Raw genomic sequence first — 27,442 nt, 5'->3', positions numbered from 1 at the left:
TGTAACTTAAGTGGCTTCAGGGTGCCTGAAGTCTTCATTAACGTGAGTTATCAGTGACATTCTGATGGTCTTGGTATGCAGGAATAGCTTGATAATTTAATGCAGAAGAGAATTTCTTGAAGTTTCTTTAAAAATAAATTTTATAGATAGGACAATGCATTTTAATATGGTAGATTAGCCTTCTCTGCCTGGCATCTTCTGGATGGTGAAGGCTAGATCTCCCACCATTTCTAGCTACCATGGAAACTACATCAAAAAATTGCCTGAATGGAAAAAGGATATACCAGGCTCATTCTTCTGGTAAGAATTCTGAAATCTTTCCATATGTGGAACTGAACTTACAAAAAACTATGTTTTTTTAAAATAATTGTCTTGTTTTTATGTCTTGGATAGATTTACCACCTCCCCTGGAGATAAAGCATTTCAGGTGAAGATCACAGCACCTGAGGAACAATTTACACGAGTGGGAGTGCAAATATTGGACAGGAAAGATGGTTCCTTCATCGTGCGATACAGAATGTATGCAAGCTACAAAAGCTTGAGAATTGAGGTTTGGGCAAAAAGCAAACATGTTGCTGAATCTCCATATATTTTAAAAGGTACAGAAATGGTGTTATGCTAGCTTGAAATCAAACTATTTTTAAAAATGTGACCTTCAGTCCAAGGATATACAAATGTCCTGCAGTTTAGTTAGTCTTGTTTAGAATCGCTCTTTTCTTTTAATCTTCCTTTTCCCCTACCAATTTCTATTCCAAGAGAGGATGAGAGTGAATTTACATCTTGAGAGGTACTGAAAATGTAGAAGTATTAATTTTTATGGATGAACAAAGGAAAGAGCAGAAAGGAATACAGGTAGTCCTCAACTTATGATTCTATTCCACTATTTCTTCGATATTACTGTTAACTCTTATCCCGTGGCGAGTTGGCCGCGGCGAGTTCGCTGTGGTTAGTTAGCCATGCCGAGTTGTCCCATGGTGAGTTGGCGGCAGTAAGTTGGCTGTGGTGAGTTGGCTATGGCGAGTCATCGTAGACCCCATTTACTACCAGTGTTCACCAAAAACACCCCATAGTAAACAATGGGTTTGTTTAACATCTGTGGATTTATTTAATAATCATGGTGACCCGCTTAATAACTGCTGCAAAAAAAGGTGGTAAAATTGGCTCGGTCATGTAATGACTCATTTTACCACCATCATGACTTGACTGTAATGGGCGGGCTCCATTAGGGTCATAAATTTAAGACTGCCTGTATTGCGCCATATTTGCAGGAATATGTTCCCCTTGACCTAGTGATTGGACAAAGAAAGGAGCAAAGTAGCTCCTCTGAAGAATAGGAATGGGGAGGAAGCCAAGTTGTCACAGTGCCTTGATTTAAGATGGGAGGGGGAAATCCAAGAATCAGGGATGTGGAAAAATAGGTAGGAAGACACTTTGTAGGCCCATGGGGGCGGGGGGAACACTATAAAATTGCTCGAGCAGCATTTCCTGAAAGATAAGAGCTGAACTCATATTTAGCTGTTTTATTTTCCCAGGTTGCTCAAAAACCCTGAGTGGGAATCCAGGAGGGTGGCACTGATCTTACATCGGGGTGTGGGAAGGAGGAGGAGGAGGAGGAGGAGGGAGGGGGAAATTGCTAGTATCTATGCTGTCGGAATTTAGAAGCAGAATGTTCAATTGGCTCTTGTGGATAATACTGGGAATTGTGGCTGCTTGCTTAAAGCAAAGCCAAAGGAAGCTCAAACAGAGCATCCTTAAATAATAAATACAGGTAGTCCTTGACTTACAACTGTTCATTTAGTGACCGTTCAGAGTTAAAATGGCATGGAAAAAAGTTGACATTTTTCACACTTAGGACCATTGCAGCATCCCCATGGTCATCTAATCAAAATTCAGATGTTAGGCAAGTGTTTCATATTTATGACGGTTGCAATGTCACATGATCACCTTTTGCGACCTGACAGGCAAAGTCAATGGGGAATCCAGATTTACTTAACAACCGTCTTCCTAACTTTTAACAAATGCAGTGATTCACTGAACAACTGTGGCAAGAGAAATTGTAAAATGGGGCAAAACTCTCTTAACAAATGCTTTCACCTAGCAACCTTTGGGCTCAATTGTGGTCATAACTCAAGGACTATCTGTAAACGGTTTCCAATCTCTTCCTGTAGGACAGGGGTAGGCAACCTTGGCTCTTTTATGACTCGTGGACTTCAACTCCCAGAATTCCTGAGCCAGCATGGCTGGCTCAGGAATTCTGGGAGTTGAAGTCCACGAGTCATAAAAGAGCCAAGGTTGCCTACCCCTGCTGTAGGAGCACCTGTTTTTATCATCACAAGTAGTCAGCAATGGGGCAGCTGTTATCGGCATCTTACCACAATGTATTTCAATCTAGTAACAAAAAATATGGACCCAAATCTTGGAAGACAGCCAAATCTTGGAGATTTTGGAATTTCCGTGTGAAATGTGCGCTTAGGGCCAGAATGCCAAAATCTTGTTAGATTTGATGATCTCCTGAGTTTTTGGCCACTTCTTCTTTTAGTGCCTCTTCAAAGGATGACCTGCTCTGCTGCATTGGACAGTATTGTTTGCAGTACTGTACAGTGTGAATATGAAAAATCTAGCTGCACAATTGAAGTAAAGTGAATAAAATAATGATAATATAAGATACAGTAATGCCTGAGATCATTGGCAGAAGTGTTGGCAAAATTTACGTTTGTGTTTTTCATGATTACGATGAGCTATAACAAATTACATTTTAAGGCACTGGCAAGATGTTGAGCAATCATTGCTTGCAATGAAGGAATAATAATTGCATAAATAAAGAGGCAGATGTGTCACTACCTAGATAGAGTTTATTTATTTTTAATCTCATTTCAGGACAAAGTACAAATTAGTTTGGATGGATATTACTTTAGATCTCTTAATATATTTCATACTAAAAGTTTCTCTGCCAAGAGAAAAATGTTGAAACTTGGACAGTGGTAATACTTAAAATGAAGTGGATTAAGCCCAGATGTGGGAGGCCAAATGAAAACACAATCTGGGTCTTTGCTTGAACAATTATGTAATGTACAGATACTTTGCTTAATCACAGAAGTCCCACGTCAGTTCAGAAAGGAGAATCTGAAGTGAGCCAAGACAAAATGCATGGTATAACTTTAAAGCATTTTACACAGGACCTGTTTATCATGAAAACTGTGACTGCCCTCAGGAAGATGGAAGTGCTTGGCTGGAAGTGATGAGCTGCCCACGAGAGATTCAGCAGATTCAGAGAGATTTGGTACATTTTCCCACCATTGATCCAGATAAAATTGCTAAAGAAATTCCTCAACGGTTTGGGCACAGGCAAAGTTTGTGCCACTATACTGTAAAAGACAACAAGGTACGTACTCTGTGCTATAGGGCCACAAGTGACAATGGCTATCCTACAAGTAAATGCCTTAAATTTAAATTTCTGGGAGTCTACCTCTGCGAAGATCTGACCTGGAAAGTTAATACAACCCAGGTGGCCAGAAAGGCCCAACAGAGGCTTCACTTTCTTAGGGTCTTGCGGAAGAACAGGGTAGAACAACGGCTTATGACCCTCTTTTACCGGTCTACTATAGAGAGCGTCCTCTTGCACTGTATTGTGGTTTGGTATGCTGGCCTGACAGCCGCAGATAGGAAAGCATTACAGAGGGTGGTGAGCACAGCACAAGACATCGTGGGCTGTCCCCTGACACCACTGGATGACATCGCCAGGGCTCGCTGCCTTGGAAGAGTGAGGAAAATTCTCAGGGATGACTCACACCCTGGACGGTATCTCTTTACTCTCCTACCATCGGGTAGGAGATATAGGAGTATAGCCAGCCGCACCAACAGGCTGAAAAACAGCTTTTACCCGTGGGCTGTTAGGCTTTTGAACGAGAAATTATTTTTATAAACTTTATGCATGACTGACTTGCGAGGCGGGTGCGTTGTGCAATTAGTTCACATGGTGTAATAGAGCCTTGGTGGAGCAGTGGGCTAATGCCTCCTTAAGTAACACCAGCTGCCTGCAATTAGTGCAGGTTCGCATCCCACCAGGCTCAAGGTTGACTCAGCCTTCCATCCTTCCGAGGTAGGTAAAATGAGGACCCAGATTGTTGGGGGCAATTAAGCTGACTTTGTAATAATGCCGCTTGGGGTGTGTGTGAAAGCCCTAATAAGCAGGCATATACATAGAATGAAGGCTACTGCTAAGCTTGTAAGCCGCCCTGAGTCTTCGGAGAAGGGCGGGATATAAATGGAATTAAAATAAATAAATAAATAATAAGATGGAGGGTTTGTGTCACTGTAAGCTGGGGGTGGGGGCACGAAGGGAGGCTCAGCCAATCTCAATGTGTACATGGTTGTACTTTGACAATAAAGGTTCGTTCAAGGTCCATTCATTCTTAAGAAGCCTGAAGAATGATGGAAAATAGTTTCTCTGGATTCAAGGAAGCTGGGAGATGAATAGGATGCAAAGTCGATTACCTCTGTACTTGACTTTGTACGTAAATAGTTACTCCGATACCTGTCTACCATCAGTTTTTACAACGCTTAGTCATTTGATATAATGGCAGCGTGTGACAGCTACAGCTTGTGACAATAAATTCTAAGCAATAATGGAGTGCAGGAAATATATTTGCGATGAACTGAAGAACCTTTTTAAGTTTAAGGCATGGTTCCTTTCTAATCCTATGGAATAGCATGGTAATTTCTATCATCCAGCATAGTCATTTTTGCCGGAGATGATAAGAATTATGCTCCATGCCTATTGTAAAGAGTACCAATTTGGTAAGGATAAGTTTCACTATTCAAAGTTACAGAAAGTGAACTCTACGTGTTTCTTATGTTTTGGGGGAGTAAGAGAATGGAAGTGAGCCTAATATTGTTTTGGAAAAGGGGAAAAAAATCCCTAATTTGTGATTCTTGAATTACTTTAGATTTATATAAAGACCCATGGTGAACATGTTGGCTTCAGAATTTTCATGGATGCTATTTTACTTTCTTTGACGAGAAAAGTGAGTATATGCTTTAATTATGTTATAAATCGTTTTATTTTAAGTATTCTTCAATTTATATTGAATTGATATAACCTTTGCCGTGAACAGTACAAATAAATACGAACAATAAATAAATACGAACAATAAAGATAAAAAAAACCCTGAATGGATGGATGGGGAAAGCTGTAATGCGTTGCATGTGAACAGAGCAGAATAGAATAACAGAGTTGGAAAGGACCTTGGAGGTCATCTAGTCTAACCCTCTGCTCAAGCAGGAGACCCTGTACTATTTCAAACAAATGGCTGTCCGGTCTCTTCTTACAAGCCTCCTGTGATGGAGTACCCACAACTTCTGAAGGCGAGCCATTCTGCTGTTTTATTGTTCCAACCGATAGGAAATTACTCATTAGTTCTAGGTTGCTTCTCTCCTTCATTAGTTTCCATCTGTTGCTTCTTGTCTTACCTTCTGGTGCTTTGGAAAACAGTTTGCTCCCCTTATCTTTGTGACAGCCCCTCAAAGACTAGAACACTGCTATCATATTTTCCCCTAGTCCTTTTCACTAGACTAGACATACCCAATTCCTGCAACCATTCTTCATATATTTTAGCCTCCGGTCTAAATCATCAAAGGCCTGGAGACTAAGACATATGAAGAACGGCTGCAGGACTTGCTAGTCCACAGGTCTGCAACCCGCGGCTCCGGAGCCGCATGCAGCTCTTTCAGCCGTCTCCTGCGGCTCCCAGTCCTCTGCCATGTGCAGTCCAAAAAAAAAAGTGGGACTAAAAAAGTTCAACCAATCAATTCAAATATGCAGGGTAGGTGCATATCTCGCCTTGGCTCCACTCTTCAGTCAAACCCTGTTATGCGCATGTGCACACATTTTTTTGCGGCTCCCAGTTTTTCCTTTTGTGAGGGAACCGGTTCCGAGTGGCTCTTTCACTGTTTCAGGTTGCTGACCCCTGGGCTAGTCTAAAGAAAAGAAGAAATAGGGGAGACATGATAGCAGTATTCCAGTATTTGAGGGGCTGTCACAAAGAAGAGGGGGCCACATTATTCACCAAAGCATCAGAGGGCAGGACAAGAAACAATGGTTGGAAACTGATCAAAGAGAGAAGCAACCTGGATTTAAGGAGAAACTTCCTGACAGTGAGGACAATAACCAGTGGAATAGCTTGCCCCCAGTAATTGTGGACACTCCATCCCTGGAGATTTTTTAAAAAGAGACTACACAGTCACTTGTCTGAGATGGTATAGGTTCCCCTGCTTGAGCACGGGGCTGTGGAATAGAAGACCGCCAATGTCCCTTCCGGCTCTAACATCTAATAATCTTTGTTGCTCTTCTCTGCATTCTTTTCAGAGTCTCAACACCATTTTTATATTGTGACCAAATCTGGATGCAGTATTCCAAGTGTAGCCTTACCTTGTAAAGTGGTACTAACACTTCATGTGACCTTGATTCTATCTCTCTCTTAATGCAGCCTAGGGTCGCATTGGGTTTTTGGGCACCTGCAACACATTGCTGGCTCATAGTTAAGCAATTTTCCACTAGAACTCCAAGATCCTTCTCACAGTTATTATTATTGAGCTAGGTTTCATCTAATACAGGGGTGTCAAACTCAATTTCATTGAGGGCCACATCAGCATTGTGGTTGCCCTCGGGGGGCCGGGTGGGTATGGCCAGGGTGGGCATGGCCTACTGGGTGGGCATGGCTGGAGTGTGTATGGCCTGCTGGGTGAGCATGGCCAGCTCTACATCATTGGCATCAAGGGTGCCTATGGGGGCCTGGGCAGGAGTGGGACAGATCTGGGGGTCTCTGTCAGAAGAAGGGTCTCTAGGCCAGGGCCAAGGCAGCGGGGGCCGTTCCCTCACTGTTTCCAGGATGGCTTCGGGGGCCACATGAAACCACTTTGCGGGCCGGATCCGGCCCCCGGGCCTTGTGTTTGACATGTCTGATCTAATATATTCTTATATATTTGGGGTTTTTTGCTTGAATTTAAAACCTTACTTTTCTCTTCATTGAATTTCATTTTATTAGATAGGGCCCAGTCTGTTGAGATCCCTCTGGATCTTGAGCCTATCTTCCTAGAGCCTGTAATGTTGACTATTCCTACCAGTTTGGTGTCATCTGCAAATTTGATGGGTTCCCCTTCTATTCCCTCATCTAAATCATTTATGAAGATACTGAAGAGCACTAGGCCTAAAACAGAACCTTGGGTACCCAACCTTGCTTACTTCCCTCCATTGTAGTTCCATTAAGGATTACATGTTGAGTGGTTTGTCAGCCAATTACAAATCTAACTGGTGGTGATGCTCTCTATCCCCCATTTTTCTAGCTTAGCAAGAAGTAGGTTGTGGTCTACTTTGTCAAACGCTTTACTGAAATCCAAGTATACTATGTCCAAAGCATTTCACTGTCCCCTAATTTAGTCGCTTTGTCAAAGAATGAAATAAGATTTGTTTGGCTTGATCTGTTTTTGACAAACCTTTGTTGGCTTCTGATTATAACTTTGCTTGCCTCTAGGTGTTTGCAGATCTGTTGCTTGATTATCTTTTCCAGGATGTTCCCAGGTATTGATGTCAGGTTGATTGGTCTGTAGTTTCCTGGGTGTGTTTCACCCCCCCTCCTTTTTTTTTTTTTTGGAAGATGAGAGTCACATCAGCTCTTTTGCAATCCTTTGGTAATTCCCTAGTGCTCCAGGATCATTGAAAGATACGGTTCAATGGTTCCAAGATCATGTCTACCATCTCCTTCAGAACTCTCGGATGTAATCCATCAGATCCTGGGGATTTGAACTGTCTAGAATGGACAGGTGTTCTCTTACCGTTTTCTTGCCTATTTTAATTTGAACTCCTAGCCTGTCTTTTAGGGCTTTGTTTTTCTTTTTCTGAGAAGACAGTTGCAAAGCAGCTGTGCTTCCTTCTGCTGCCTGTCACCTCCATGCCATCTTCTCCCATCAACTGACCCGATTGTTTTCTTGATTTTGTTTTTTATATGTTGAAAGAAACTTCTTAAAAATTATTTTTGACATTTGTTGCAAGCCTTAGTTCATTCTGAGCCTTAGCTTTTCTGATTTCATCTTTGCTGGTATTCTATATGCTGCATCCTTCTTTCCATTTTTTTTATTCTTAACCTTTTCGTCTTTAAGTTTATCAGAGAGTTCTTTGTGCAACTTTGTGCAACTGTGCTGGTTTCTTCTTGGATTTCTTATTTCTTATTTTTCTTTTCTTTCTTATTTTCCTTTTTGGGTTGTAATATGCTAGACTGAGCTTTTATAATCATATTTTTGGAGTTTCCCAAGCTTCTTGAGTTGTTTTCCCCTTTAAGATTTTCATCCAGAGAATCCTTCCCATGCTCTCTCTAAGTTAAAATTAGTTCTTTTAAAATGTAAGACACTGGTTTGATTGTCCTGTTGCTTGTGTCTGCATTATATTGAATTCCAATATGACGTGGTTACTTGTGCCCAAAGTTTAAGCAATTTCAACTCCCTCTGTTATTTCTTCTCTATTAGTAAGAATTAGGTCCAGTATAGCTTTTCCTGTAGTTCTTCCTCTACCTTTTTGATGACATAGTAATCAGCTAGTTTGGTCAGGAACCTGTTCGATCTCCCAGTTGATGCAGAGTTTGTCTCTCAGTTAATATCAGGGTAGTTAAAGTTCCCCATTACTACTGTGGTATGTTTCCTACATACATCTGTTAACTGATTAGCAGAATGCTTATAGATTTCTTCTGCTTGGTTAGGTGGCATGTAGTATACACTTATAGTAACGTCATTCTTTTTTTCCTTTTATATTAACCCATATGCATTCAAGGAGGCTTTCATCCTTGGTTTTATATATCCCTGTAGAGATGTAATTATCTCTAACATACAATGCAACTCAACCTCCTCTGTAATTTTTTTTTAGGTCTGTGTGTAATTGTAAGGTATTTCCCTGGAAGGAAAAGCCACTGATTTATTTTTTTAGTTAGATACATAGATGCTCTCTGGTGTATTGCCCACTTGGATTTTTTTTTCCAGCATACTGGATCAGTGGGAATGGGGCTCCTAAATCCCCATGTTGTATACAGAATATTGAACCCCACCTGTGTAGATGGTCTAGCCAAATCTGTGTAAAGGGTATGTCATAAGTATTTCAGGTACAAAAATGCAGATGGCTCAGCCAAGCTAAGGTTGTTCATGCTTTTAGGTAAAAAAAATCCCCAAAGGACACAGAATGAGTAATAGGAGTATGAGGAATCTATGGCCTCTCAGATGTTACTATATCAAAACTCCCAGCCTTCCTCTTCCTTGGCCATGTTGACTGCTGGAAGTTGTAGTTTAATCTCTTCTAAAGTGCCATGGCTCCCGTCCAAGTCAAGAAAAGAGTATTTTTTACTCCCTGCATTGAAATGAGAAATGCAGAGGAATGGTTATTTATGGCTTACATCTGCAGGGATGATAGAATTTCCAATCAAATATTTGTCACACACTTGCAAAATCATCCTTTCTATTTCCCAAGTCTTCAAAGTCCACTTTAAAGTTGCCTACAGATGTATTCCCCCCCCAAAACCCAACCATATCTCCATGACTGAATGGCTGACAACGAAAGATGTATCTGGGCTACTTTGATAACCTTCAGGTGTATTGTAGCAGCTGGACATTACGAAAATGGCCATTTTTAGATGGGAGAAAATAACCATTAGCCAATTAGTTCTGCTGTCTCAGCCCACTCCTCGCGTCAGTTTTGAAAAAGATACCCTTTCCTCTGTTACCAAAGGAATAATTTTGGTAGCTTTCTGAGCCTTCCACATTGAGCTAGCCATTCAGTATGGACACATATTGAAGTAAAGTATGACATTATTTTGGTAGTTTGGAGGTTTTCCTTTGTCCTCTGGAAGGAAGTAGGAATTTTTGAAAGTTTGCACAATGGCAATTTGCATAGTGATCTGAAAACTGAAGCTACGTATAGTATAACTGTTATAATTGTCAGACTGCCAACAAGGACACCTGGGTTTGAACCTCACTTGGCCAGAAAGGTCGCTAGTTAATTTTGGAGTTGCTATGTACTATAACTATTCTCATTATTATTAAAAAAAGATAATCCTGGGGTCTGGATTGGAGCTCTGGCTGCTAAGCCTGATAAAAAGATGGGATGCAATTTTAATTATTAAGTAAATCCTTTGAATTTTATAAAAGTAATTATATTTCAAATTAACCCCTCCCCCTCCCCTTTTTTTTGTCTGCTACGAAGGTCCTCTGTAATAAACTAGACCAGGATTGAACAACAAAATAAACACTTTATTATTTCCCCCCAAATCCTTCCCATAAATGAGTATTTGACCCTCTTTATAACACTTAGACGTGGATTATTAGGACACATGGATGTCTCTCTCGAGTTTCTTCACAGAGGTTGAATAGCGGTTTTGGATCTTAAACCTCTCAGCCTCTCTTTCTTGTCCATTCCTAGTCCATTAGTTCCAGCCTGGATCAGACCTCCTTCTACAACTACAACATGCCGAGAGATTGTAACAGATTGGATTTCTCTGTTTGAATCTTTTGATACTCAGACTTTCATAAAATTCAAATGAGTTGCCTGTTTAGCTATTCCTTCAGGGAAAAAAAATCAGTTATCTTTTATAGTCCGTATCTTAGTATCTACCTCAGTGTTCCTCATCATCACATATATGATTTTTTAAGCTGTTATCTAACAGCTTGAATTACTATGCACTTCTTTTAAATTTTTTAAAACAAATCTAAACTCTAAAAGATGAAAAAAGGACCAAACTTTCTATCACTATCCCCCACTTCATAAACATATATTTATTATTTATTTTAATCCCATTTATATCCCACCCTTCTCCGAAGACTCAGAGCAGCTTACAATCTAAGCACAAATCAAATGTGCTTAGCAATAGCCTTCATTCTATGTATATGCCTGCTTATTATTAGGGCTTTCACCCCCCCCCAGCGGCATTATTACAAAGTCAGCTTATTGCCCCCAACAATCTGGGTCCTCATTTTACCTACCTCAGAAGGATAGAAGGCTGAGTCAACCTTGAGCCTGGTGGGATGCGAACCTGCACTAATTGCAGGCAGCTGGTGTTACCACTTTGAATATATGCAGGTAACAGAGTCATGCTACTACTACACATAGAGAGAGAGAATAGGCTTCAGCTCCCTGTCTGAACTGCAGGCAACTTTGAAGGACTGTACAAATTTGAAGTGAAGCATTCCACTTGACATTAAGAAACCTATCGAAAACCTTTTGACATGTTGATGCATAGTTGCTGAAAACTATAGACTGGAGCTATAGACCACTAGATGGCATTGTACTCATAAATTGTTTGGCTTTGAATTAAATATTCTCTTGTTTGTTATAGTAAATAATGCCCTAATATTTTACATTTTTTTCTGACAAAAACAGTTGAGGAACTGCAGATTTGGCAAATGCAATGATTTAAGAAAATCACCATTTTAATTCAGCTATAAAATTGAGAATAATAATACTGGCCTACATTGCAGTATTATTCTAAGAGTTCCAACTGAAGAGAAATATGTAACTCAAAGTTGAATATGAGGTTGGTTCTTGGTGGTCTCTGAACACACACTTGCACAAATGATGTTATGTAACGAAATGTCTGCATAAGAAAGGGAATTCTGTGCACAAGTTTCAGAAACAACCAAATTCATGGAGTGCCAAAGATTCCACTATTCTGAGTGATTTACACACAGCATTTAAGTAAATACCATATACCAATTACTGATGTATAAATGCAAAATTTTGATACTGTTTTTTCATACTGAATAAAAGTGTATGCCAGAAAATTATAGAAGGTCAGTGAAACTCAAGAATTCCAACACTATATTTGTTAATCATCACAAGAAACATTAATGCCATTAATGTTCCAGTTATGGTCCCTAAAACATTATCCAGTGGCTAGAATCTACTTCAGAAATCAAGGATACAGGAAAAGCCTGCTGCTCAGAGTCGCCTTATAAGGGCGATGGGTGGCATAAAAATTTAATAAATAAAATTAAAAAGTCATGTTAATCTTATTTAAGGAGGTGGTAACCTCCCAAGAATCTTGATTGCCATTGGGAGAGACTGAATAAACAGTAAGTACATAATAAAAATACTAATACACAAATAAAGTCTTTTTTTTATTGTGTTTTAGGTGAAAATGCCAGATGTAGAGTTTTTTGTGAATTTGGGAGATTGGCCACTGGAAAAAAGAAAATCTTCCCAGGATGTCCACCCCATATTCTCCTGGTGTGGATCCAATGATTCCAAAGATATTGTAATGCCAACTTATGACATAACAGATTCTGTGTTAGAAACAATGGGGCGGTAAGAATGTCTCTTATTGTTTATAGGAAGTTATTAAAATGTTAGCTAAGCATGATTGGTTTCCATTGTGATCTGTGTCTTCAGAGTTTATTTTACGCATTTAAATTGCTCTACCATTAAGTCTCCCATTGAGGTGTCATCCAGTCTATTGCATTTCTTCTTTAGTTCCGACCTTCGCTCTTTCCGCCGTGATCTGAAAACCTACTTATTTGAACAGGCCGGCCTGGTCTAGGGTTTGGGGTATTTTTAACTATTTATTGTTAGGGCTAAATTAATTTAATCTTACTTTTAACTTTTGTATGTAGTACTTTTATTGCCCTGTACACCGCCCTGAGTCCTTCGGGAGAAGGGCGGTATAGAAATTCAATTAAATAAATAAATAAAATAAATAAATAAATATTGGTAAGAAGCATCCAAGGATGGAAAAGAGAAAATCTGTTAATGGGAAAAACCTTCCTCCTGTGTTTTACACCCCTTCCTGAAACTTGTGCACAGAATTCCCTTTCTTACGAATGTTTTCCCATTTTCCCCCCTAAGAGTCAGCCTGGATATGATGTCTGTTCAAGGAAATACCGGGCCGCCATGGGAAGAGAAAAACACTACAGCAATCTGGAGGGGTCGTGACAGTCGAAAAGAGAGGCTTGAACTTGTGAAAATGAGCCGAAAGTTCCCAGAAATCATTGATGCAGCCTTTACAAACTTCTTCTTTTTCAAGCATGACGAAAGCCTGTATGGCCCAATTGTCAAACATATTTCCTTTTTTGATTTCTTCAAGGTGCATTTATCAATATATATATATATATATATATATTTCGTTTTGGCAGAATGTATTGCAAAAATATATTGAAATAAGATGAAATAGGACCACTCGGAGGCTTCAGCTGGTGCAGAATGCAGCCGCGCGGGTTGTGATGGGGGTTTCCCGATACTCCCACGTAACACCTCTCCGCGAGGTGCATTGGCTTCCGGTTGCCCTCCGGGTGAGATTCAAGGTGCTGGTGATGACCTATAAAGCCCTAAATGGCTTGGGTCCGTGATATCTGAGGGAACACCTACTGCCGGCATCAAGCTCCCTTCGTCCTGTGCGCTCCCACAGGGAGGGTCTTCTCAGGGTACCGCCAGTAAAAGTTTGCCGGCGGACAATACCCAGGGGGAGGGCCTTCTCTGTGGGTGCGCCTGCCCTTTGGAACCAGCTGCCCGTAGAGCTTAGGACTGCCCCTGACCTTCGCTCATTCTGCCAGGACCTGAAGACTTTGCTTTTGAGCTTTCTGGCCTGGACTGAGAGTATTAATTGGGGTTTTAATTGGATTTTAATTGGGGTTTTATATTTATTCAAGGTCTAAATGTAATCATTTTAACTGTTCTTAATTTTTGTAATTGTTGTATTGTTATTTTAAAAACCTTGTGAACTGCCCTGAGTCCTACGGGAGAAGGGCGGTATATAAGTCTAATAAAGATAAAGATAAGATAAAGAAATATGGCAAGCTTCCTAGTTCTAGTAGTCTCAGGACTGAGAGGGCTTCTGGAGTGGGTAGAAGGATTTTTTTTTTTAAATCCCTTTTTTCTTTCCCCCCCAATCCCATCTTGTCAAATAAGTGGAAATCAGCAGTATCTGTGGTTGCTGAAATACCTTTTAGCAATTTATTTAGGCTGTGACTTGCCTGGAGTTTTATTCCTCTATAATCCATCTATTTTGCAAAGTGATTAAAAAAGAGAAAATACAATATTTCAGCAACACCCATAGTCTTTTGGTTGTCCTGGTTTGGGGACCTCTGCTGTTGTATCTTTAGGAGCACCATTCTTTTAATGAAGATAACAAAGTTATTATCTTATGTTTGCAACTTGTTCAGACTGCATCTAAACAAACAGTGCTGCTTAATGGCTAATTTAAATCAATACATACCACATGGGCAGGGGTCGGCAACCTCGGCTCTTTTATGACTCGTGGACTTCAACTCCCAGAATTCCTGAGCCAGCTATGCTGGCTCAGGAATTCTGGGAGTTGAAGTCCACGAGTCATAAAAGAGCCGAGGTTGCCGACCCCTGCACATGGGTAATAACAACTGAGGTATCATGCCCACATCGGAGAAATAGTGTTATAACCAGCTCAGAATCTATAACAGTTGAACCTCTAAATCAGAGGTCTTCAAACTAGGCCCTTTTATGACTCATGGACTTCAACTCCCAGAATTTCTCAGCCAGGCATGCTGGCTGAGGAATTCTGGGAGTTGAAGTCCATGAGTCATAAAAGGGCCAAGTTTGAAGACCCCTGCTCTAAATGTTTGGGGGGTTTGATTACTTCAAAGTAATATCCTGCAGAAATTTCTGGCAGAGGTTGGTATTTAGAAGGTAATACTTAGATTGGGATTACAATTCACCTGCGTCCAGTCACCTTCTGAGCCCAGCAAACCTCACAAGGTGGTTGTGAGAAAAGTAAGAGGAGGAAGGAATTTTGGGTGTGTTTGCTGCTCATTTATAAAAGTAAACATAATACCACTTGAGGTGAGACCCACCCCATCTTTTGGCTTTCTGAAAAGGGCCTGAAAACCTGGCTCTGCCGAGTGGCTTGGGGTCTCAATGAGGGCATCCCACTCTGGAGGCCAGTAAATTAAGAAGGTCCCAAGTCCCCCTTGTTAGTATACAAGTGGTCCTCGCCTTACAACAGTTTGTTTAGTGACCATTCGAAGTTAAAAGTGCACTGAAAAAGTGACATGTGACTTTTTCACACTTACGACCATTGCAGTGTCTCCATGGTTACGTGATCAAAGTTCAGACGCTTGGCAACTGACTCATATTTATGACAGTTGCAGTGTCAGATCTTCCCATTTTGCAACCTGACAAAGCAAAGTCAATGGGGAATCCAGATTCACTTAACGACCGTGTTACTAACTTAACAACTGCAGTGATTCACTTAACAACTATGGCAAGAAAGGTCGTAAAATGGGGCAAAATTCACTTAACAATGGTCTCAGCAACAAAGATGTTGGGCTCAGTTGTGGTCGTAAGCCGAGGACTACCTTAGTATCCTTTCTTTTCTAGTTTTTTGTGAACTTTTAATGCTCAATGTTTTAAATGTTTTAACATTCTAATGGTTTTATACTGCTATTTTATGATGATGGAAGCTGCCCAGAGTTTCTCAAAAGTGAGATTGGCAGCATAGAAATTAGATAGATAGATAGATAGATAGATAGATAGATAGATATCAGTTATCCCATTTAGATGAAAAGTTTTGGAAGGTCTGTGAAAGGGAGAGATAGCTATAGTATATTACTGATGCTTTAGATACAGATTTCTTTGGTTTTAGAGTTGATTGCTATTAATAAAGGTAAGGATTTTTAAAATGAAGAGCTACCCTGTCTTTGCTCAATAACTTAACAGCCCTTTCAGATGTCATGTCAGTTCCCATCAGCCCTACATATTACCCTGCTGGCAAGAGCTGATACAATAAAGGTTTATTATATTTAGAGGTATACAAGTTCCCACTATTGTGAAACTTAGACCTTATGTTGTGTTCCTTGTCCCTGTGCTAAAGACAAGTATAATTGGCTAAAAATTCCTTATTTACCACACATCCAGTAGGAATTTAAACTGATACCAAACAATGAGTAGAATGATTCTTATCTGTGGAATATCTTCCATCCAGATATTCCACATACATTTGTCAAAGAGTTCAATTCTTGGGTGGGTATGGGGGAGAACCTCGGGTAAAATTACATGTTTATTAATGGTATGGTTTGTATTTTGCAGTCTAAATACCAAATTAATATTGATGGCACAGTAGCTGCGTATCGGCTGCCGTACTTGCTGGCAGGAAACAGCTTAGTACTGAAGCAGGACTCCATCTACTATGAACATTTTTATAATGAGTTACAACCTTGGAAGCACTTTGTTCCATTTAAGAATGACCTGAGTGACCTCCTGGAAAAACTCCAGTGGGCGAAAGATCATGATGAAGAGGTAAAGATGCATTTAATTAATAAAATTCTGCTGATTGCCATGATACAAACCTATTTAGTTTGGTATTATGAAAGATGATTACTGTGTAACTCTCACAGAGGGAAGTTGGTTATATAATAAACCTTTATTGTCAAAGTACAACATGTGTACATTGAGATTAACTGAGCCTCCCCCCGTGCTCTCTCCCCCCAACACACAGTGACAACAAACCCTCCATCCTACCACACCATGTGAACCAACTACACCCCACACCGGCCTCCCAAGTCAATTCTGCATAAGATTATGTCCCATTTAAAAGCCTAACAGCCCACGGATAAAAGCTATTTTTCAGCCTGTTGGTACGGCTGGCTATATTCCTATATCTCCTACCGGATGGTAGGAGAGTAAAGAGATACCGTCCAGGGTGTGAGTCATCCCTGAGAATCTTCCTCACTCTCCCAAGGCAACGAGCCCTGGCGATGTCATCCAGTGGTGTCAGGGAACAGCCCACAATGTCTTGTGCTGTGCTCACTACCCTCTGTAATACTTTCCTGTCCGCGGCTGTCAGACCAGCATACCAAACCACAATACCATACGAGAGGACGCTCTCTATGGTAGACCGGTAAAAGAGGGTCATTAGCTGTTGTTCTACCCTGTTCTTCCGCAAGATCCTAAGAAAGTGAAGCCTCTGTTGGGCCTTTCTAGCCACCTGGGTTGTGTTAACTTTCCAGGTCAGATCTTCACAGAGGTAGACTCCCAGAAATTTAAAGGAGGAAACTCTCTCTACACAGTCCTCCCCGATGTAAAGTGGGGCAGGTTCCTCCTTTTTTCTCCGGAAGTCTAACACCATCTCTTTCGTCTTGCCGATGTTTAGGTGCAAATTGTTGTTACTACACCATATGGATAGTTTTTGTACCTCCGCCCTATATGCTGTCTCATCCCCACCTGTAATAAGACCCACCACAGTTGTATCATCTGCGAACTTGATTATCGCAGTGGATGGGTCAAATGATACACAATCATAAGTGTATAAAGAGTACAGGTAGGGGCTAAGCACACAGCCCTGTGGCGTGCCGGTGCAAAGCTTCAAGGGGGTGGACAAAGCAGACCCGACCCTCACTGTTTGTACCCGATCCCTAAGAAAGTCTTGAAGCCAATCGCAGATGGCGGGGGAGAATTTCAAGTCAGTCAGCTTCTTGATGAGAATGCTCGGCAAAATGGTGTTGAAAGCCGAGCTGTAGTCAACAAAAAGCATCCTGACGTAACTTCCAGGTTTCTCGAGATGACTTGCTACAGAGTGTAAAGCAGTAGCTATGGCATCGTCTGTCGACCTATTTCCCCTGTAGGCAAATATTTAGTTTATCCTGTAGCAGTTTATATTTAGTTTATCCTGTAGCAGTTGCCAGTAATAGCTGTCATGAGTGCATTTCAGAAACTTGTTGATCTTGACTGGCAGTGGCTTTTCCAAGGTTTGAGGCAGAAATTGTTCCCTCCTCAGTTTAGGTGCAAAGAACTGGCCCTAGGGTCTTTTCTGAATGCGAAGCACATGCTGTTATTCAGCAGCATCTGACTACTATGAATTGTCTAGAACATTATGTTGTAATGAAGATGTCTCTGTTAACTGAGATTGCCCATCAAATGAAGGAAATATCATAGGTATTTTGATTTTCTATAGTAGTTGTAATATCCTATATTCTTGGAAACTTATCAAAGCAAAGAGGTTCTTAAAAGTATTTCCACTACCTGTATTTTCTACGATGAAATGAGTAAATCTGTTTTTGCAAATAATAATTTCACGTACGGATTAGGGTAGCATAGCAGCTTATTTTAGGAATAGCGACAGGCCTCTTTGAAAAGCTGCCCACAATTCTAGCAACAGAATTATAAGAACTGCAGAATTCAATGGAATGACATCTACAGGAAGGTGGAAACATTTAAAAATGTGAAAAATATTTTGAAAAAAGATAATAAACCAGGTAAATTTGACTTACTAAATTCAAAAGGAAGAAGAGAAAATAATTGTTACTTTTATTTTGCATGGCAGCAGATAGGCTTCTACAATAGACAAAAAATCCATTTCTTAAATATTTCAAATTTTATATCAAAACAAATTTGAAAAAACCCACTGAAGTGTAACTAGAAACAATACAGCTTACAAACAAAAGGAAGTTCTCAACAAACCAATTACTGAAAAGGAAATGAAGCGATGCATTTGAATAACTCTAGGATCAGATGAATTTTCTGTAATATACATAAGACTTTCCAGGAAACTTGTCTGATGATTTGGTTTATATAGTGCACACATCTCTCAAAAATCAATATAAATATAGTATAAAATGAAACGGCACATGCTTCAGCCAAGAGATCAAATCAATCTAAATGTGGCATTACCATTAACTGAGATAATGAATGATAATCAATACCAAATACTTCCTGGAAGGAAGCTTTAACTTCTCTGATTTATACATAGGGGATGTACCTGACTCATCCAGGATTGTATAGATCTATTTCAATATTTAATGTAGTTTCTAAGTTTTGTATGCCAATACTTGGAAAGAATCTAAGTGACCTTCTAATTGAATTAATATACTGATCGGATTGGATTTGTCTTGAAGAGCTATCACTTTGAGTGATAATTTTAGATACATTTTGAATGCTATTGATAATTTGAATCAGAAAAATAAGAAAGTGGCCACGATTTTTCTAGATACAGAGAAATCTTTAAAAGGTTAACTGTGATTTGAACTTTCTTACACAGATACACCTATGCAGTACCATCTGTTGTATGTATGCCTTCTCTATAGCAATAGCACTTAGACTTATAAACTGCTCCATAATGCTTTACAGCAGTCTCTGAATGGTTTACAATGTCAGCATATTGCTCCCAACAATCTGGGTCCTCATTTTACCGACCTGGGAAGGATGGAAGGCAGAGTCAACCTTGAACTGGTCAGGATCGAACTTCTGGCTATGGGCAGAATTAGCCTGCAATACTGCATTCTAACTACTGCACTGCCACAGCTCCTATAGTGGTGTCTTCCCTCTCAAATGACGTTTACCCCTGAAAATCATGCGGATCCCATTCTGATAGTATTCCAGACGACCTGAAAGACCTGGCTTTTCTCCCAGGTTTTAGGCTAGAGTGGTTGGAGCCTTTTGCAAACATATAACATGTTTGACTTACTGACTGAGCCTCTGCTTTCTGATCGTTATCATTGTTGTAGGTTTTTGTATAGTTGTTGTTTGCTATGAAGTTCCTTGAGATGGTCAGTGTCCAAGTTGAAATAAGCAAACAAGCAAACAGAGTTATTAGGAACCAGGCACTAATTTGTTAGCATGGCAAGAACTATCTGATTTAGGCATTTTAAGATTGGAAAGTACGTCGAATTTGATTCTCTGTAACACGAGCACAGTTTTTCTCCTCGTCCCATCCTGTGTGTTTATTTTGGAACATCAAGCCTAAGTAAACTTTTTTAAAATTTGAAATGATGTCATTATTTTATAGAATTTTATCTTTATTTCAACAGATGATGGCATCTGTCTGACTTAGTGTGGGCTTTGGAAATAAGCAGATCAGATTTGGTTAGTATTTTGATGGAAGATATCCAGGAAGTACCAGGACTGTAGGCTAGCCTTGGAGTCAAAACATTCCCTAAAGCAGGCTCAGGAATTCTGGGAGTTGAAGCCCATGAGTCATAAAAGAGCCAAGGTTGCCTACCCCTGCCTAAAGGAAGGCAGAGTCGAACCATTCCTCTTCTGCGGCCGCAAAGACCACATGGATGCATCCATCAAGTCAGATCAGTTGAGCTTGATTTGAGGGAGATTGTCCTGTTACGTAAAACTGAATCTAGTTTTTGATTCATAATTCTCATTTGGTATCGTTGTTGTTACCTTCTTGTGTGCTATGAGCTCACTGGTGTTTTCTTGTTCATGTTTCATAACCATGTTAGGTTGGTTTATTTATTTTGTTCAATTTTTATAGCCGCCCATCTTAGTGAATGAAGCTGGGCGGCACTGATAATAGTAGAAGTAGCCCTCGACTGTCGACCACAATTGAGCCCAACATTTCTGTTGTTAAGTGAGACATTTGCTAAGTGAGCTTTGCCCCATTTTACAACCTTTCTTGCCACGGTTGTTAAGTGAATCATTGCAGATGATAAGTTAGTAACCCGGTTGTTAAGTGGATCTGACTTCCCCATTGACTTTGCTTGTCAGAAGGTGGCAAAAGTGGATCATGTGACCTCAGGACACAGCAACCATCATAAATATGATCCAGTTGCCAAACATCTGAATTTTGATCACATGACCAAGGGGATGCTGCAAAGGTGGTAACTCTGAAAAACGGTCATAAGTCACATATGTCAGTGCCATTGTAACTTTGAATGGTCACTAAATGAACTGTTGTAAGTCGAGGACTACCTGTAAGTAGTGTATTCGTGAACCACCTGCAATAAAAAAAAGCAAACCTGGAATACACCAAAAGCCCAAGAGGTCAACTCTGAGGTATATGTATTTTCCACTATTGCTAGCTAAGGAATGCTAGTAATTTTATATTTCTTTTTAATTAACTCTTCCAGTTGGATTTATTTTGAGCTGTGATCATTGGAAACTAATTAATATGTGGATAGGAATGGGTGGAAAAGGATATTTAGGAAAACTAAAGTTTAAATATGAAAATGCATTAATTCAGTATTTATTCCTTCTGTCTTCCCTACCCCATTTTCCCCTTGGTAGGCAAAGAACATTGCAAAAGCAGGACAAGAATTTGCAAGGAACACTCTTATGGGTGATCATATATTCTGTTATTATTTCAAACTATTTCAGGTCAGTTTCATTTTGCTTTGTTGAACTTACATTGAAATCTGCTGAGATAGGGGATTAACAATGGGCCCCATCTTTATTTAATTTTAAAAATTAGTAGTTTGTTTTGCTAATCATTATGGGACCGCTTGTCTTGAGTTGTTCCATTTTTCTATGAGAAAGTGAAACTACCAAATCCATAAGCTAACTTGAAGCCTCTTCTATCCTCAGTAGTTTCTGAAAACAGGGAATGAAAAATAAGACATGAAAAAATATGAAAATCCATGTGTGTAAAAACGGATGGAAAAGAATTAACATTACAGCTTTAATGTTAATTTTGGTAACTCTTACTATCATTTGAGGGGAAGAACCTTTGCTGAAATATATTGGACCCCTTCCATTATTTACTATTTCAAGTAAGCATATTAGGCTTCTGTTTTGTTTTCCTCCAGGATTTCCTAATAATGTGATCAGCAATTCCAGCTTGCAAACAAATGGATTCTTGGCTCTCTAACATTTGAAAGAGCAACCATTGCTCAGTGGAAGGTGTTTATTTGAGCATTTTGGAGCTGATTTTTTTTAAGAAAGCATCTTAAGATGAACAGTTTTATTTAGTACATCTTTTTTTTAAATTTGACCCCACTAATTAATTAGGTGTATCTCAATAGTTAAGTAGAACTCCAGAAAGAATCATTGGACCTCAATAGCAAATAGATACTTTTAAGAAATGTGATTAGAGTGTTGAGTTCTTTTACCTGTAAAATGATAGATTATCAGCCTATGCTAGAAATATTATTAGATGTAGTCACCTGAGGGTGAAAAATGTTCTCCATCCTTGACTTCAGTTGTCATAGCTTTCACTGAGAGGCCTTGCATGAAGGCAACATGTCTTTGTGAGTGGAGCACTCCAAGAGGTCTCCATTTCTTTGATGACCTTCATTTATTGAATTACATCAGTCCCCACAATTCTGTTGAAAGAGCAAAGTCAATATATCTACCGTATAAGCCGACTCGAGTATAAGCCGAGACCCCTAATTTTACCCAAAAAAGGGAAAAAAGTTATTGACTCGAGTATAAGCCGAGTATAAGTATAAGCTTGGCCCCTTCTTAGCAACATATCTATATTCTGTGCCACGCCGAGCCGCTCGTTGACTCTGGCAGCATCCCGGAGCTGGCTCGGGCCGCGGTTCGCAGGGTCCGCTCATCAGGCTGCCAGGCTTCCTGGCAGCACATCCCGCAGGGAAGGTCTGCTAGGGAGGCGGCAGTCAAGCGTTGTTTCCCTCCTCGTGCATGTGTGTGTGTGTGTGTGAGACCTGCGGGAACGGCTGGTAGAGGTGGCGGCAGTCCGGCGTTTGCGTTTTTTTGTGTGTTGAGCCCCGTGGGCCCGACACACAGGAAGGGGGGGAATGCCGGAATGCCGCTTCCCTACCAGCCATTCCCGTGGGTCTGACACACACACGCACGCACGAGGAGGAGAAACAACGCTGGACTGCCGCCGTCTCTACCAGCTCTGCAAGCCTCTGCCGCCCCTTCTCTCCGCTGCCTGTTCCGAACGAAGGGGCGTCCCTTCGTTCAGGCCAGGCTGCTGAGAGAAGGGAGCGGCAGAGCCTTGCAGAGCTGCTCCCTTCGGCTCCTCTTTGTTCAGGCCAGGCAGCGGAGAGAAGGGGCAGCAAAGGCTTGCAGAGCTGGTAGAGGTGGCGGCAGTCCAGCGTTTCCCCCCCTCATGCATGCGTGCGTGTGTCAGACCCGCGGGAATGGCTGGTAGGGAAGTGGCGTCCCCCCCTCCTGTGTGTCGGGCCCACGGGGCTTGACACACAGAGAAACGCAAATGCCGGACTGCCGCCACCTTTACTAGCCATTCCTGCGGGTCTGACACACACACACACATACACACGCACGAGGAGGGAAACAACACCGGACTGCCACCTCCCTAGCAGACCTCCCCTGCGGGATGTGCTGCCAGGAAGCTGAGAGAAGGGGGCGGCGGGGGCTTGCAGAGCTGGTAGAGGCGGCGGCAGTCCAGCGTTGTTTCTCCCCCTCGTGCGTGCGTGTGTGTGTCAGACCCACGGGAATGGCTGGTAGGGAAGCAGCATTCCGGCATTCCCCCCCTTCCTGTGTGTCGGGCCCACGGGGCTCGACACACAAAAAAACGCAAACGCCGGACTGCCGCCGCCTCTACCAGCTCTGCAAGCCTTTGCTGCCCCTTCTCTCGGCTGCCTGGCCTGAACAAAGAGGAGCCGAAGGGAGCAGCTCTGCAAGGCTCTGCCGCTCCCTTCTCTCAGCAGCCTGGCCCGAACGAAGGGACAGTTCTTTTTTTTTTTCCACTGGAGTATAAGCCGAAGTGGATTTTTCAGCCCAAAAAGTGGGCTGAAAAATTCGGCTTATACTCAAGTATATACGGTACTTTTCTCCTTCCTCATTTTTATCCTTCAACAATCTTAAGTAATAGATCAGGTTTCCCTCTCTGTACGTTACGTTAATGGTTACTTTACAACTCTAAAGAGCAAGGCAGCACCTGAACTAGATAACTGAATTCATGTTTGCGTTCCCATAACATATAGGTACTTTCACATTCTCTAAGTCCATTTTTATTCTCTCTAACATGGTTTATTTTATGGCTTCAAAATGTTATGCATTCAGCTACATTAGAATTGGACACAAGACTGCCTAGATCAGAGGTGTCAGTCTGCCGGCCGCCAGCCGGATGCGTCACATGCAGGCCACGCCCACCCCAGCTCCACAAAGGCAAAAAATGTCACGATACGTCACAATATATCACGTGATGCAATTGAGTTTGACACCCGTGGCCTAGATTATCGGGAAACTTTTAAAAATGCATCACTAACAGAGTTGAATTGGTAGAATCTGCAAGTGATTAGGTTATGTCCTCCTAAATTCAAGTAAGCACTTGCTAAGGATGCATTTGAGCTTCTACAGATGCCTTTCTTAAAGAGAAGATGGGGTCCTCAAAAACAGCCATCAGCAATGATTAAAGAGCTGAACTTTAGAAAGCCTCTTTCTAAAACACAGACTGTGCATTCACAGAGATGACAATGTTTTAGCAAGTCCCCTAATAGTGTTATACGATATTGAATATTACAGAATCCAAATTTCCTAAAGCAGCATGGGCCACTTGTTGCCCTAAAACAGCAGTACACAATGTTCGTCAGCTGAAGGACCATCCCAGGTTTTATGTGATATGTTCAGTATGTCCCTACTGAAAGAGGTTTTCTGGAATTCTGATGAGTGAAATAGATGCTGGAAGCATCTGGAAGACTTTTAAGACCCTCGTAAAGCTCCTTAAGCCTTTTCAAATACATGGAAAGTTTCCAATGTAGGACTGGGGTTTTTTTTCATTGTCCCCCTTAAGATTGAGTGGTTATTGTTTGAAGGAGCAAGGCAAAAAATATTCTCCTCTAATTTTTTATCATTAGGAATATGCCAAGCTACAAGTGAGTGATCCCAAAGTTAGGGATGGCATGGAGACAGTGGACCAGCCTGCTGAAGACCTCTTTCCCTGTAATTGCCACCGAACAAAGGTACAGCATGCACAAGTTAGTATTTTAGGAGTTGGTTTTTGAGCATCCTGACCTGATGTTAATGAGAACACTGTTATGCCACTCAGGCTCTTAGCTTGGTAACACAAATATTACAGTGTCAGAATGGAACTTTTCATTGCTTTTCATGTACCAGGAGGGAATGAACGAAAGGTTCTAACACATGTAAACTAAATCTTAAGATACAAGCTAAAACCTATCAGGTCAATGAGAGGAAGGCTTTGTATATTCAGAAAAACTAGAATTAAAGGTATTCTATGTGAAGAAACTACATTACCTAATTCTTTACTTATTCAAAACATTGTTTTCCAAGTGCAAGGCTGCAACTAGAGTCAAGATGCATCCCTTTAAATATCTATTATTCCCCTAATTAAATAGTGTTTCCAAGATGATGTGGAGGGGATTGCAAATTTAAAAAGAGAGACAAAAGCAATTTAAATGGGGAACTGCAGTAATTTTCTGTAAATATCTTTTGCAGAAGGGAGATTTATGAGGCCTATGTGGCTTTTTTAAAAAAATTCCTAATGTTCTGAGGATTGCTTTTACATTTTTGTTAGTTGCGAAGTAGTGTCCGACCCATCGTGACCCCATAGACAACGTTCCTCCAGGCTTTCCTGTCCTCTACCATCTTCTGGAGTCCATTTAAGCTCATACCTACTGCTTCAGTGACTCCATCCAGCCACCTCATTCTCTGTCATCCCCTTCTTCTATTTACCCTCAATCTTTCCCAGCATTAGGCTCTTCTCCAGTGAGTCCTTCCTTCTCATTAGTTGGCCAAAGTATTTGAGTTTTAGCTTTAGGATCTGGCCTTCTAAAGAGCAGTCAGGGCTGATCTCCTCTAGGACTGACTGGTTTGATCGCCTTGCAGTCCAAGGGACTCGTAGGAGTCTTCTCCAGCACCATAGCTCAAAGGCCTCAATTCTTTGGCGCTCAGCCTTTCTTATGGTCCAACTTTCACAGCCATACATTGCAACTGGGAAGACGATAGCCTTGACTATACATCCTTTTACGTACCACAGCACAAGACCTATACTATCTTTTTTATTTTTTTAATTTTAATTCCATTTATATCCCGCCCTTTTCCGAAGACTCAGGGCGGCTTACAAGCTTAGCAGTAAGCTAAGGTATAGCACTTGGGGACCTATAAAGCTACTCTAATTGATATGACCAGGCGTTGCATTTTAAGTTCTTTCCTCATCTTGATATCTACATGTCCCAGACACTACCTACAAGGAAGCCATGTCCTTCCTTTGAAGACAATTTCAGATTGAGTAAGAAGCAAATATTTCTCAAAACCTCCTTGTTAGATTTAAGGGGAATGTCAGGACCCACCTCAATCCACATCTTAGGAAATAAGAACTCTTGGATGCAAGTTTAGTCCAAAAGGAAAATGTTTACTAGGATGGAATCGATTGTGGCAATACAAGACGGAATCTAACACAAGTTACATTTCAATCCTATATAAAGCATTCCCATTTCAGCCCCTCCCCTCATCCATTTGGTCAGGCTCTCATCATTTGCTTAGGTGTCAGGCCCTTCCATGGGAAAGGGAACTCTCCTTGGTTTTATGGTTATTGCTTTCCTTTTCAGTTGTAAATGAAGATGCAATCCAGATCTGTCTCTCCCCCTCCCTCCCCCAGTTCAAATGTTCCCTGTTGTTTGAAGATCGCCTTAAGTCTATCCTCTCCCCCCCCTTCGGAGAGATGGCAGAATCCCCAGAATAAGCACATTGTTCTACCTATACATTTATGAAATGTGATATAAATGGATTCTGACAGGGAAGGTGAAAGTGAAAGAAAGCATATCAAAAATCAAAAAGCAGAACTGTTTTCATATAGACTCTTACCATGAAGGTGACCTGAGAGGGAGGAGAAGTTGGCATCAGGAAGACTGAAGCTCGGGTGATTTGGAAATGGTTGTTGCTACCTGTTCATAAGTTCACAGCTGAATAGACAGCAGGGAGGCCACAGAATCACAGAATGTAATGGAGCCTAGAGATCATCTAACCTAATTCAAATATCAGTGCAGAAATCCCCAAAGATGTCCAACCAGACCCTCCTTAAAGACCTTCAAAGAAAGAGGGTCCACTACTTCCCAAGAGACTGGGCCATTGATGAACAGATCAGCTCTCACAGTCCACACACACTTTTTAGATACATGACAATGCAAAAGTGAGGATGATATATTCCAGATGCTTGGAATAACCATAGGCCATCAAAATCCATTATTGCAAAAATGTGTGTTAACTACAAAGGGAACCGGCATAACAGAATAAGGTATTTGGAACACAAACAAAGTTAAACAATTCAGTGTTATAAGGTTCGATACTCACGTTTTTCATCTTACTTGCAGGTCAAAGAAGAACTCTGATGAGACAGAGGAAACCCCGTGGCTGGAAATATTTACCTAATCACCTTCTGAGGGTAATAAATTACTAAGCGTGAAATCATCTGGATGACCTCTTTTGTGCAGTATTAATGCAACACTGCTTTTATAAGCTCTTTTTTAAATAAATAAATAAATATTCTTTCCATAAATGGATAGTCACTTTTATTTGAAGACAAAGTTTGAACAACCTTTCTATTAGCTATAAATTTATTACAAAACCAATAGCATCTAATAACTCGCCTTTTATATCTGTATTGGTAACATATTTCTAAGCATAGTGAAACTGTATGGATCTCATTTATAGCAGAGGTCCCCAACCCTGGTCCGCGGACTGCTACCGGTCCATAGCCCATTGGAGAGCAGGCCATGCAAGCGGCAGGCAAGTGCCCAAAGCTCCATATGCACATTTGCGGGATTAAATTGCATG

The 27,442-nt window shown here is 40.9% G+C and overlaps 1 protein-coding gene across 3 annotated transcripts in view; it reads left to right on the top strand.

The window, feature by feature from the left end:
* Positions 1 to 27,158, top strand: part of POGLUT2 (protein O-glucosyltransferase 2) — a 32,262-nt gene extending 5,104 nt beyond the window's left edge. Inside the window, exons 2-11 of one of the 3 annotated variants that reach the window (XR_014026258.1) lie at positions 394 to 599; positions 3,177 to 3,382; positions 4,947 to 5,024; positions 12,162 to 12,334; positions 12,872 to 13,109; positions 16,082 to 16,291; positions 21,005 to 21,094; positions 21,305 to 21,486; positions 24,505 to 24,609; positions 26,980 to 27,158. Coding sequence is in view for 1 of the 3 variants with exons in the window: in XM_081326501.1 (XP_081182627.1) it covers positions 394 to 599; positions 3,177 to 3,382; positions 4,947 to 5,024; positions 12,162 to 12,334; positions 12,872 to 13,109; positions 16,082 to 16,291; positions 21,005 to 21,094; positions 24,505 to 24,609; positions 26,980 to 26,997 (1,324 nt within the window). In the remaining 2 variants the exon portion in view is untranslated. Of the gene's footprint in view, positions 1 to 393; positions 600 to 3,176; positions 3,383 to 4,946; positions 5,025 to 12,161; positions 12,335 to 12,871; positions 13,110 to 16,081; positions 16,292 to 21,004; positions 21,095 to 21,301; positions 21,487 to 24,504; positions 24,610 to 26,979 lie in introns of all 3 variants that reach the window. The other 2 variants (XR_014026259.1, XM_081326501.1) reach the window with 2 other exon arrangements.
* Positions 27,159 to 27,442: the final 284 nt, after the last annotated feature.

The sequence above is a fragment of the Vipera berus genome (assembly GCF_964194415.1).
Source record: "Vipera berus genome assembly, chromosome: 4".
NCBI lineage: Eukaryota > Metazoa > Chordata > Lepidosauria > Squamata > Viperidae > Vipera > Vipera berus.
The sequence above is the reverse complement of the archived record's forward strand: the minus strand, read 5'-3'. Positions and strand labels throughout refer to the sequence as shown.